The sequence below is a fragment of the Ambystoma mexicanum genome, chromosome 7q (assembly GCF_040938575.1).
Source record: "Ambystoma mexicanum isolate Mex_15411 chromosome 7q, UKY_AmexF1_1, whole genome shotgun sequence".
In the NCBI taxonomy this organism is placed as follows: Eukaryota; Metazoa; Chordata; class Amphibia; order Caudata; family Ambystomatidae; genus Ambystoma; species Ambystoma mexicanum.
In genome coordinates, this window is record NC_090941.1 from 1,108,826,185 (window position 1) to 1,108,838,489 (window position 12,305).

General features: G+C 51.2%; 1 protein-coding gene across 3 annotated transcripts in view; it reads left to right on the forward strand.

Moving 5' to 3' along the window:
* TRIM3 (tripartite motif containing 3) overlaps positions 1 to 12,305 on the forward strand; it is a 551,630-nt gene that overhangs the window by 180,615 nt on the left and 358,710 nt on the right. For all 3 annotated transcript variants that reach the window (XM_069640490.1, XM_069640489.1, XM_069640491.1), the window contains exon 2: positions 4,628 to 4,824. In XM_069640490.1, coding sequence (XP_069496591.1) covers positions 4,694 to 4,824 — 131 coding nt within the window. In that variant the 5' untranslated portion in view covers positions 4,628 to 4,693. The remainder of the gene's footprint in view (positions 1 to 4,627; positions 4,825 to 12,305) is intronic.

The following is a 12,305-nucleotide window of genomic DNA, read 5'->3' on the forward strand; positions in this document are numbered from 1 at the left end:
GAACCGGTACCTCGCGAAGCTCAATGGATTTGTAAAGGAGGATGCCCACGCCTCTCTTCTTTACAACCCTCTCCATGACCTAGAAGGCATGTCCAGTGGGTTTCCCAGTAAATCGGGATTACTTCCCCTCGTCTAAAATGTGTCTCCTGTATGAACATCCCAGAAAGCCGCTGCCTCTTAAATTCTCTAAATAAAAGGGAGCGCGTGCATTTGTGGTGAATTCAGTCCCTTTACATTCAACATAGCAGTACGAAGCTCAGCCATAATCTAGAACAATCCAACCATTCCTAATGTGCTTTGCGATTGCATACCAACCAGCCAGACTCTCAAACGTAGAAAAAGAACCACCCCGCCCCCAACCACACATGACAGACACCAACTCCCATATGGGTACCCATGCGGCATGAACCACAAACCTAAAACTACAACACAGTGCGCCTCAAAACCCCCAACCAATGAGACGCCTTGTCATGACCGGGCCATTAGGAGTTGCAAGACATCCCCAATGCACGCTACTGACCATGAAAAGCTCCCAAAAGATCCATCAGATCCCTATATATGCTTGAAAACCCCCACACTGGACGCCACACACAAATCGGTGTCAAATTAGTTTCCGCCGAGGACCTCCTTTTATCTCCTTCCTGCCAGGTTCAATTTACAGAATTTCCTGGTGCTACTCCTTTTCCCATCCAGCCGGCTGCGCAAAGGCCTGTTTGAACTTTACCCTCACCTGCAACTGTCCTCCAGCATTGGGCCCCCGCTGGGATTCCTGCAAGTACCGTAACAGCAGATCCACCAGGTCGCCATCTCATATCATATTATTCCCTTCCACATTTAAAGGATAGAGCCAAATGGATACCTCCATCGATATCTAATCCCCTCAGACTGCCATGGCCTGCATTTACGTCTTTGATCCAAGATGCATGTTGGTAAATTCCGGTATAAATGAACTGAGGCTCCCTCCCACTCGAAGGAATCCAGTTTTCTCGCCTTCTGTCCTCCTTGTCGTTGAAGTGAAAATATCATTTCATTACAACCGATCTAGGTCCTTCTCTAGAGCCAGCACCTCGATGTTTTCTGACAAATACAAAAGTCCTCATCTCATCCGTCCCCGGCAATGACTGAAATATGGCGCTCGCCCCCTTTTCCAGGTCCATCGACGTTTCGCAAGCTGCTGGAGGAAGGCCCAGAGTCTTATATCATTTCTTCGCTCTGTTCTCTATATCGTCTGTCTTGTGCAGAACCTCTCTCTCGGAGCTCCAACTCCTTAATCTGAGCTCCCATCTTCCGTGGAGAGCTGGTTACTTTCCAGAGCCTTGACCCTGTCGTCCGCTTTCTCCAACCTTTCCCTGAGTGCCGCCTTGGACGCCTGTACCTCCACCTTCAGAGCTTTAATCTCAGATGGAACACTATGAATGCCAGACTGCAAAACCTCCATGCCCCCACCCTGTTGCGCTTCTGCCATGGCGAAAGACTCTGCGCTCCTGCGATGTGATTAGTAGGGGGGCAATCCTCCAGCGTCCTCGCTGTAGGCCGCTCGGGCACGACCACCAAATGACTAGGAGGAGGAAGCTTATCCGTCCAGGCCTCACCCTATGCGCTCCTCCCTGAGTCCTTAGCCCGTGTTGGTGGTGCTCGTCCTACTCCGCGATCTTTCTCACCCCAGTCTATTCCGTGGCTGCCACCGCAGTTCAGTAACTGGGTGCCGGGCCGCAAGGTTCTACACACCTCAGGCCTTCTCCCAAGGCCGTTCATCTATCGACCTCGTTTCAGCGCTTCAGTAAAGCTGGTCCAAAAGCAAACACCCTGGGTGGCGTCTGGGGCTATTGGGATTCTGCCGCCATCATTTTCGGTGGTCAGGGGTGCGAGTCACAATTACAGTGCCCTTATGGGGGTCTCATCTTTCACACGGCCATCTTCTCTGCACCCCCTAGTTCTCTCGTGTTTTATTTTAAAATGTCTGTGTTTTCTTTGTAATTTGTTATTTTTTGATGTCTGCTCTCATTAAGACACACACTTACTGTACACCGCTCTCTGAGCCCCTGGGAGCAAAGTTCACACCTTACCAAATTCTGTACATAAATAAAAACGTTAATCTTCACGTTTATTAGAAGATGTCCTCTGAATATTGAGAACCCATCTATTCCAGAGTATGGTTTTCTCCTACCTTCCTAACTGGTTCCCACCACAGCAGTTGGTTTGCTCCGCTCTCTGACCTTGCCCTCACAAGAATGTGCCCTGGCAACTGGACGGGCGCATCTTCTAGGAATATGTCGAGTAACTAAGTAGGTTTCATAGAAGACCCAAGACTTATCCAATCCCCCTGCATTGATCGTGCTTTTATCAGCAAGACCCTCTGTTTTCATCTGTGCCCGAGTGACAACGGGGTGCTCAGTGATCGCCTACTATGAACACTGTTCCCCTTCCCGCTGGCAATTGGCTTAAAAACACAAAGCAATGGGGTCTAGTCTGTGTCATCAGCTAGCTTCTTGTTACCCCTCTCTTCTCGGAAGTGTCTTATCAGGGGACCAACCAGAGGGGTCTCTTGTCTGGGGTTGGATCCTTTCCCAAAGTGACCTGGCTCCCTCGTACACTCCCCCTTACTCCGTTTCACCTGTCGGTACCTCCTTGCAGCACACCTTATCCTGTCAATCACTGCACCCTTCCGTTTTTGGTGCCATCCTTTAGCATCTCTGCACTGCCTGCCTGCTACTGTCGTAGTACACATACTGCAGAGCTATCCCGCAACAGTAATAGCAGTGCTACCCTTTCATGACCACAGGGAGACGATTGGTAACCCCGTTTTTCTCTTTTCAACACCCTACACGCTGCAAACCTGAGCCTGGCCCTTATTCTCTGGCCGTTTTCGTACATCTGTCATTGTCCTTCTCAATAAACTCAAGGCGGTGTGGCGGTATTGGGGAGGGGGGTCCTAAAGCTGCAGCTGGGTATTCCGCAGGTCTGGGCTCTACTGCACCCATCGAAATGTAAAATCTGCTCCAATCTTTAGAAAGAACAACACATCCAGTATGCATATAACCAAGTCTGACCAGTATATGTCAATTTTTCCTGACAACACTAACGGATTCTACTATTTTGGTGCTTTTTTTAATTCTTTTAATTTGCATATATCATCCCATAAGTTTATATGGATTTGCAGCTTGCCCAAGCAAGCCAGGTTGGTTGTCAATTGGAGATAGCGTGATCTTTTGCATTAATTTGCTTCTTTGAAACTTTGGCCACCATTTTGCAAAATGTTGAAAGCTAAGCTGGTGTTGCTGTCTGTCTCGGCCACACTCACAAAGGGTTTCTGGTACTTTCTTAATTCAACGATTAGGAGCACACCACTCTAGAGCGGTCTGTACACCGCTCTGTGTTCTTCCTCAACACAAAGAATGTCTCTGCCTCATTGGTGCGTGATCGTCCTCATGCATATGTTTGACTGCAAATTTGCCAGGCAGTGATACAATAGCTCAAAAGCTTTCTCTGACATAAATGCACCTTACGGAAAATATGTAGATTCAGTTTATTAACCAAGGGAACTGCAAAACGCACATGTGGGCCGCTTATTTTTTTTGGTCCCACCGTATCTGTGCTTCGACGCCCGATAAGGGACCTTGATATCACTCTTGCAGGCTGGCAGCTATTGCAGATCCATCAGCACTGCTGAAACCTAGTGCCGCATGGACGAAAAGTGAAGACCACGTAGAGTTGGACAGATTCTATTTGTCTTTATTAGGAATATCCGATAGCAAACCTGATTTGAATGAATGCCTATGGATGGGCACTAAGGAAATTTGCTAAGGAGAGGCTTAATAAACTAGTGTCCAGAGTGTGAAATTTAGTGTGGGGGCTTCTCGTGTTCCTTATACATCTGGGTGTTCAGATTGATTAGAAGAAAAGTGCTGAACCTATTCCTGAAATATATGGCCATTGAGAATGTGAAATGTCTGTTCACATCCTTTACATTCAGTAATAACCCTTGCCCACCACGCTTTCCCTGAATCCAGTTATCTGGGCTTGGTTTGCATGTGTAGCGGTGAAGACTTGTTTGCACTTTTTGGCTAACCGGTGATTGTGCTAGTCTGCTTTCTGTTGTGTCTAGGAAAGTGGAGCTAATTCTCTCATTGTGTTGAGTGTGTGCATCGCCTTACGTCGGTTGTAGTTCCGAGCGGGTTCATGTGTAATTCGTTTCATGCTCCTCCTATTAAGCTGCCATAACCTGCATATTTTTTCAGTAATTCATTTGTTATTTGTGGCTGCCATGTTGAGGAGTACTGAAGCGGTGTCCAGCTACAGATGGTATCTGGTCATTTCATCTAAAACATTATCATCGAATGCAATTCCATTGACAGAATTGCATCGAAAAAATATCCATCGAATGCATGTTTTTTCAAGGTGAAGGGTTTTAGATGGAATGGTCATTCGATGGAATGACCATAAACCGCTACAGATGTTTCTCTATATCATTTATGTGCGTATCACCCATCCTCCGCCCTTGCGCAGATCTTGGTCCATGCGCGGATCACGATTCTCGATATGCTTTTTGCTGCCAGGCTACTGCTACGCTACTTGCCGTTTCCTGTTGCACCCTTTTGACCATTGCCTCCTCTCTCTGTATCTACAGGCTGTTCCTGATTGGTGAATGTGGGTTCAGAGGTGAGCGGCTCCTCCCCTCCCGCCACTTTCCACCATGGCGAAGCGGGAGTCCAGTGCCAGCCCGGTGGTGCGGCAGATCGACAAGCAGTTCCTGGTGTGCAGCATCTGTCTGGATCGCTACTCGAACCCGAAGGTGCTGCCCTGCCTGCACACCTTCTGCGAGAGGTGAGTCGCCCCCCCGGGGTCTACGCCCAGGAACCCCTCCTAGATTCATGGACACGTGATGAGTTCTTGACCCATCTCCCTTCTGGAAAATGTAAAATACCTCAGTGGGCTCAACCCGCAGAATGAGCAGTGGGCACAATCTGTTCTGTTTTGTTGGGCCGAAAAAGTGTACAAAACAATCTGTTTAGAATTGTCCTCTTTATACACTGTTCTGTTTACCAGTGCTGTTTTTGTTTGCATTGTTATTCGCATTTTGCACTCAACTCCCTTCTGTTATCAAAAACCTTCAAAATAAGCAAAACTATGTTGCAAATTGACCTGATGACCGTGGATCTGGGGACAGTCGCTGACCTGAAAATTGTTGCTTCTCGACATTTATTTATTTATGTTTTAACTCTTTATTGAACTTTTAGATGCTATATGCTCCCCTCTCCCCTTTCTCACTCCAATTGACTATTTAAAAAAATGTCCCTTTCCTTTCTACTTATATTGGTACCACGCTAATGATTTAACAGTGTTCCCTTGCTCCCTCAAAGGGCTCACGCTATCCACATAGTCTAATTTTAGGGAAGTAAGAAGTCCAGGAAATTTGCCCTGGGGAAATGAAACGGTGTATTGCATTCTGTTAATGACCCGATGTGGATCACTAATTGTGGCGGGCAGGATTTTTTGCAGCGTGCATGAGCAGCCATGAAAAACAACGAACATTGCCTGACAATTATCCTCGATCACACCATGTGCCAATTTGTTTCTTTCTTTTCAATGTCTAATCTCAACCAGGAAGAGCGGAGTGCGTAACAAAGGCATCAGCCTTTCGGGAACATTCCGAGCAGACGCGTTGGTACTTAACTCTCTTAATGTTCTTGCAGCCCCTCGTGCGAGCCCGAAGGTAGCTCATTACTATCCGGCTTCACAGATCAGTGGAGTTTCCGTAAATTGGTGTTGTGAGGACCACCGCAGCCTTGTGAGTGGTTAGAAATGAAGGCCAGTGAGTACAGTATGTAGAGGACCAGAAGAAGGACGCAGACTCTTTAAGGACATAGTTACTTCAGGTTTAAATAAATGGCAACGGTGAAGGCCTAGCTAGCTCGTAGCTTTGGGGGATTTTCTACCGTAAGGAATAACTGCAGTACTTCGTCAGTCGTCTTTTACAATATCCAAAAAGAATACGTCCACCGTCCAAACTCTACCTATCTGACCCTATCACTGATTCAACTAAACAAAAGGGCAGGTGAATGACTCCCTTCTCCTGCGTGTTGCTTTCAGTACTTCTCTTCTTAATAGATACAGTTCTTTCCTCAAATCGGGCCACTTGTTTCCCACTTTGGGCCTAAGTGTCCTTGATTCAGGTTGATTTATCCTCAAGGCTATTCCACTCTTCATATCGTCTCGTTCTTACTTCCCATTTGTCTCCTTTTGCTACAGAGTTGATCCTCTCTCTTTGGCAAGGTGGAGATGTATTCCCTTTATAACTCAGTCCTTCAAGTGTCTCAATCTCTCCATCTTGTATTCAGATCCTTCGAGGGGATTGGGTCCTCCGACGTATTCCATATCTATGACATGTAATCACCACAGCTGTGCTGCTTCGGAAACTTTTTTCAGCTTCTGCGTCCTGCGTCGATGACGTCGATGCGCCGTCGTCGAGGACCTCCTCCGACGTACGACGTCATCCGATGTGATAAGTAGGACGCACGACGCCCGTAGCCTCAGTTCCGTTTTTTCCGCGAACTTGTTGCTTCGTGATTCTCGGTTCACGCCTCGACTCTTTAGAGTTCTGTTCTTCTCGGTTCTTCGAACCTGTTCGTTTTGTGAAAATCCTTCGTGTGAAGATGTCTTCTACTTCGTCTTCGACCCCGCGTCCGGGTTTCAAGAAGTGCGGGGAGTGTGGGTCCAAGATGTCGGTGACGGACTCACACGACGCCTGCCTCTGGTGCCTCGGGGAGGCCCACGACACGGATGACTGTATCGACTGCCAGTCGCTCACGTCCAAAGCCTTAAGCGAACGTAAGAAGAAGTTGTCGGTAGGTCGGGTGTCCAAGCCCAGGAAGTCGAAGTCTGCGGGGCTTTCGACGGATGATTCGAGGGGTGACTCTCCGCGTCATCGTCGGAAGTCTCGTGGGTCTCCTTCTAGGAGTCGGTCTCGCCACTCCTCAGCCTCTTCGAGGCATTCTCGGAAGCGCCGACACCGGTCGTCTTCCAGGTCCTCTTCGGAGGACTCTGCCCGGCACGTCGCTTGTCCCACCAGCCGTGCGACGCCAGAGGAATGGGCTTCCTTCGGGAAGAAAATGCTGGCGATTCTTGAGTCGCAGGGTACTATGCCGTCCGCGCCCCCGAGTGGGGTCGGTCGTGAGAGGTCGAGAGACACCGCTCGCAAGAGTGGTCGGCACGTGTCACGGGAGAGGTCCCGTTCGGACAAGGAGACTCGTTCTCGACGTACCCGTTCCAGGTCCAGGTCCTCGACGCGTTCGAGACCGCGTGCACCTGTGAGGTCTTCGAGGAAGACATCGACGTCTGAGGCGTCGAGGGCGTCGACAGGCTTTCTCGAGGCTCCGGCTCCGAGGAAGTCGTCGAAGCCGTCGACGCTCAGGTCGTCGAGGGACACGCTCGGGGCTCCGGCTTCGAGGGCTGTGTCGACGCCGCCGTTGCTGGAGGCGCTGCATCTGACGTTGACGCTGATTTCCTCGACGCCGATCCTCTCGGCACCGATGCCGGTTCTCTCGGCACCGGCGCCGATTCGCTCGACGCCATCGACGCCTTTCGTGTCGGAGGTACCCCGTGGCACGGGAGAACCCCCTAGGAGGGCTCTGGTTAAGAGCAAGCACTCTCGGGTGCCTTCTTTTCGCCACCTGGACTATATTTCAGAGGCGGATGAGGATTCTGATGGCCTGGTTCCTAGTCAGGTTCCAGATGAAATTGTCTCGGGCCATAGTCAGTTTGACGATTTGAGACAGTCACTGCATGATGCCAGTGGACTGTACACCTCTCCGGAGGTGGAGTTTTGTAGGCCTGAGCCTGGCTCTCATGCCGATTCCTCGTACCGGCGCCTTATGGCTAGGGTTTCTGAGTACTTGGGATGGTCTGCTCCCCCAGGGGAGTTTGTGCAGGATGATCTGACGGACATCCTTGATGTTGGTCCCCCAACTGATCCGGTACTGCCGTTCCATATGGCTTTACAGAGAAGGGTGGTGGCGGCTTGGACTGCTCCGGAGAGTCTCCCGGCGGTGGGCAGATCCTTGTCGCGAAAATACCGTCCAGCCAGTAGCAACCCCTGCTACTTGACCAGGCACCCTACTCCGGAGAGTTTGGTGGTGCAGGCGGCCACGGCCCCGGCAAAGCAGGCGTCGTACCTTACCATCCCTCCTGATGGGGACGACAAACGTTTTGATGGCTGGGCGAGGAAAGTGTTTTCTTCTGGTGGTATGGCGCTTCAGGCGGCCAACTCCATTTGTGCCTTGTCTCGTTTCACACACACTCTGTGGAACTGTGTTGCGTTAGCGGCTGAACATGTTCCCGAAGGGGACGAACGGGATGGTTTCATTGCTATGGTCCAGGATGGTAAGGATGCCATGTGTGAGTCCGTTCAGTCGGGTTTGGACTTAGCTGAATGCGTCAGTAGGTCCATGGCGGCGAGCACCGTGATACGCAGGTTTGCGTGGTTGCGGAAGTCGGGGTTTGCTCCTGATGTGCAGTCTCGGCTCCTCAACATGCCCTTTGACGGTGAACACCTTTTTGGCAGCAAGGCTGACGAGAGCCTTGAGAGGTTGCAGACCTCGAAAGCTGCAGCGAAGTCGTTGGGCGCTGCAGTTCGCCAACCTCCGCCTTTTCGTCCTAGGGGACAGCAGTGGAGGGGTGGTTCCTTTCGCTATTACTCGTCCTTCAGTAAAGCGAGAGGAGCTGGCAGTCAAAGAGGCCAACGCAGGGGTACCAGAGGTGGACGACAGGGTACCCGTGGTGCCAAGGCCGCTCGGGCAGTTGCCTCTTTGCCCTCAGGTAACGCCCCGGCCGTTCCCACTCAGTCATGAGGCCATGTCCCATGGTTCGCTGGTTGGGGGAAGGCTGGCGCAGCATCTTGTAGAGTGGCAAGCCATTACTTCAGATGTGTGGGTTCTGGAGATCATAACCCACGGCTACTGTCTTCCCTTTCGGCACAGGCCTCGCGACAATCCACCGGGGAACCTCTCTTTGCAGAGTCCGGATCCGCTCCTTGCGCAGGAAATTCAAGCCCTGCTGGAGAAAGGCGCCATAGAACTGGTGCCTGTAGCGGAGAGGGACATGGGATGGTATTCCCCTTATTTTTTGATTTCGAAGAAAGACGGGGGATTGAGACCCATCATGGACTTGCGCGGTTTGAACAAACTCCTCAGGAAGGACAAGTTCAAGATGGTTACTCTCTCTCAAGTCCTCCAGGCCCTTCAGCTTCAGGACTGGTTGGTGTCACTCGACCTCATGGATGCTTACTTCCATGTGCCGATCCATCCCAAGCACAAGAAGTACCTGAGGTTCGCGGTTGGCGACTCGCACTTTCAGTTTCGGGTCCTGCCATTCGGATTGACCTCCGCCCCGAGGGTTTTCACCAAGCTCATGGTGGTGGTGGCAGCGCATCTCAGGCAAGGGGGGATTCACGTCTACCCCTACCTGGACGATTGGTTGATCAGGGGGAGCTCTCCCGAGCAAGTCCTGGATCATCTGTCCGTCACCTGCCACTCCCTTCACAGGCTGGGCTTCTCCCTCAATTTAAAGAAGTCCCATTTGACGCCAACACAGCGGCTCCAGTACATCGGAGCAGTGCTCGACACTTCCCTGGGGCAGTGTTTTCCTCCCCAGGTGAGGGCTCTTCACATTCAGCAGATGGTGCACAAGTTTCAGCATGCCCAGACGCTCCCAGCGTTCGAGTTCTTGAGGCTGCTCGGCCTCATGGCATCCTGCATTCTTCTGGTGCCAGAGGCTCGCCTGCGGATGAGAACTTTGCAGTGGGCGCTCAAGACGCAATGGTCGCAGTCCTCCGGCAGGATGTCGGACCCGGTTCAGGTTCCGCCCTCGGTCGCCCGGGACCATCTGTGGTGGGCCGTCGAAGGCAACTTGATGAAGGGGGCTCCTTTTTGGCTTCCCTGGACGGAGGTGACGATCGTAACGGATGCATACCTCACGGGTTGGGGAGCTCATGCCAACGGGCTGACAGTCAGCGGTCGTTGGTCTCCGTCGGAGTCCAGACTCCATATCAATCTGTTGGAGCTGAGGGCCGTCAGGCTAGCCCTGAAGGCTTTTCTGCCGACTGTGCGAGGAAAGAGTGTCCTGATCCTGACGGACAACACAGTGGCCATGCACTACCTCAACAAAAAGGGGGGGGGCAGGGTCACTTCCTCTGTGCAGGGAGGCGATGCAGCTCGAGTTCTGGGCCATCCAGCAGGAAGTTTCGATCTCGGCAGTTCATCTGGCCGGAGACGAAAACGTGAGTTGGCTCAGGAGATTCTCCTGGAGATCTTTGCCCTTTGGGGGACCCCTCAAGTGGATCTCTTCGCCTCCAGTGTCAACCGGAAGTGCGAAAGGTTTTGCTCGCGGGAATTTCCTCCAAAAGGAGCCTTGGGAGACGCGTTCGTGGTGGAGTGGTCGTTCCCGCTGCTGTACGCGTTTCCTCCAGTCCCCGCCATCCCGCAAGGGCTGCGGAGGTTACGGAAGTTCGGTTCCCGGATGATCCTCATTGCTCCGGCGTGGGCACGGAGGACGTGGTACGCGGACCTTCTCGACTTGTCCATCTGCCCTCCGCGTCGTCTTCCCTACCGAGACAATCTGCTCTCACCGGAGGGGGGTCAGGTTCTCTATCCAGAGGTCAGATCCCTCAACCTTCACGCTTGGCTTCTGAAAGGTTGAGGTATATGGATTGGGACCTCCCTGAAGACGTGATGGAGGTGTTGCTTTCGGCCCGAAGGCCAGCAACAAAGTCTCTGTACCGTTGCCGTTGGCGTAAGTTCTGCGACTGGTGCCGAGTTCAGAATGTGGATCCTTTTGCATGTGACATCCCCATGGTTCTGTCCTTTTTACTTTTTTTGGCCCACAGGGGCTTGCAAGTGGGTACCATTAAAGGTTACCTGGCGGCGCTGTCCATCTTTAAGCGCTCGTCTGAAGAGTGTTCTTACTTTAAAATCCCTTTAATTTCACAGTTTCTGAAAGGGCTCACTAATGTGTTCCCTCCGTCACCTTTCCTGGTGCCCGGTTGGGATTTAAACCTTGTTCTTAAGTTTCCTATGGGTGCTCCGTTTGAGCCTTTACATTCTTGCCCTTTGAGGCTGTTAACTCTGAAAACTGTGTTTTTGGTTGCGGTCACTTCCGCTCGCAGAGTGAGTGAGTTACAGGCACTTTCAGTTAAGCCACCCTTCACTGTATTTCACAAGGACAGGGTTGTCCTTAGATTTAGTCCTTCTTTTCTTCCGAAGGTAGTGACAGAATTTCATTTGGCCCAGAAGGTTGTTCTTCCGGCATTCTATCCTCCTCCGCATCCCGGTAAGGAAGAGGAGAGGCTCCATAGGCTTGATCCTAGGAGAGCTTTAAGCTTTTATGTTTCACGCATGTCCCGGGTCAGAGTGGACGATCAACTCTTTATTGGTTACGATGGAAAGCTTTTAGGGCAAGCTGTGACGAAACAGACTTTGTCTCGCTGGATTATTTTGGCCATCTCGGAGTGCTACCGCTTGGCGGGTAAGGACCCACCGGCTGGCTTGCGGGCCCATTCTACCAGGGGTATGGCTGCATCTACTGCCCTGCAGAGGGGTGTTCGTATTCGCAACATCTGTGATGCAGCCACCTGGGCTTCAGTACATACATTTGTACGTCACTATTCCCTTGATTCCATCCGAGCACAGGATCTGGCCTTTGGCAAGGCGGTCCTTTGCTCTGCTATTTGATTGGCTATTCTAAATTTTGATTCTAAATTCTTTCCCTCCTCCTTGCTCTGGTACTGCTTTGGGAGTCTGTCATAGATATGGAATACGTCGGAGGACCCAATCCCCTCGAAGAACAAGTTACTTTCTTACCTGGTAACGTTCTTTCGATGGGATGGTCCGACGACGTTTTCCATATCGCTCCCGCCCTGCCTTCCCCGCTGCAGAATTTCTTTTGCGATTGCAGTTTACGTTCCGCAAGGCTTTGTGTCTGACTGGCAGTTGACTAATGTCACACGTTCTGGGGGAAAAAACTACAACTGAGGCTACGGGCGTCGTGCGTCCTACTTATCACATCGGGTGACGTCGGACGTCGGAGGAGGTCCTCGACGACGGCGCATCGACGTCATCGACGCAGGACGCAGACGCCGAAAAAAGTTTCCGAAGCAGCACAGCTGTGGTGATACATGTCATAGATATGGAATACGTCGTCGGACCATCCCATCGAAAGAACGTTACCAGGTAAGAAAGTAACTTGTTCTTCCCATGCATGAATATTGACGTTGCTCTTGTCTCACTTTGTTTCCTCTTTTCCAGGATATGTTA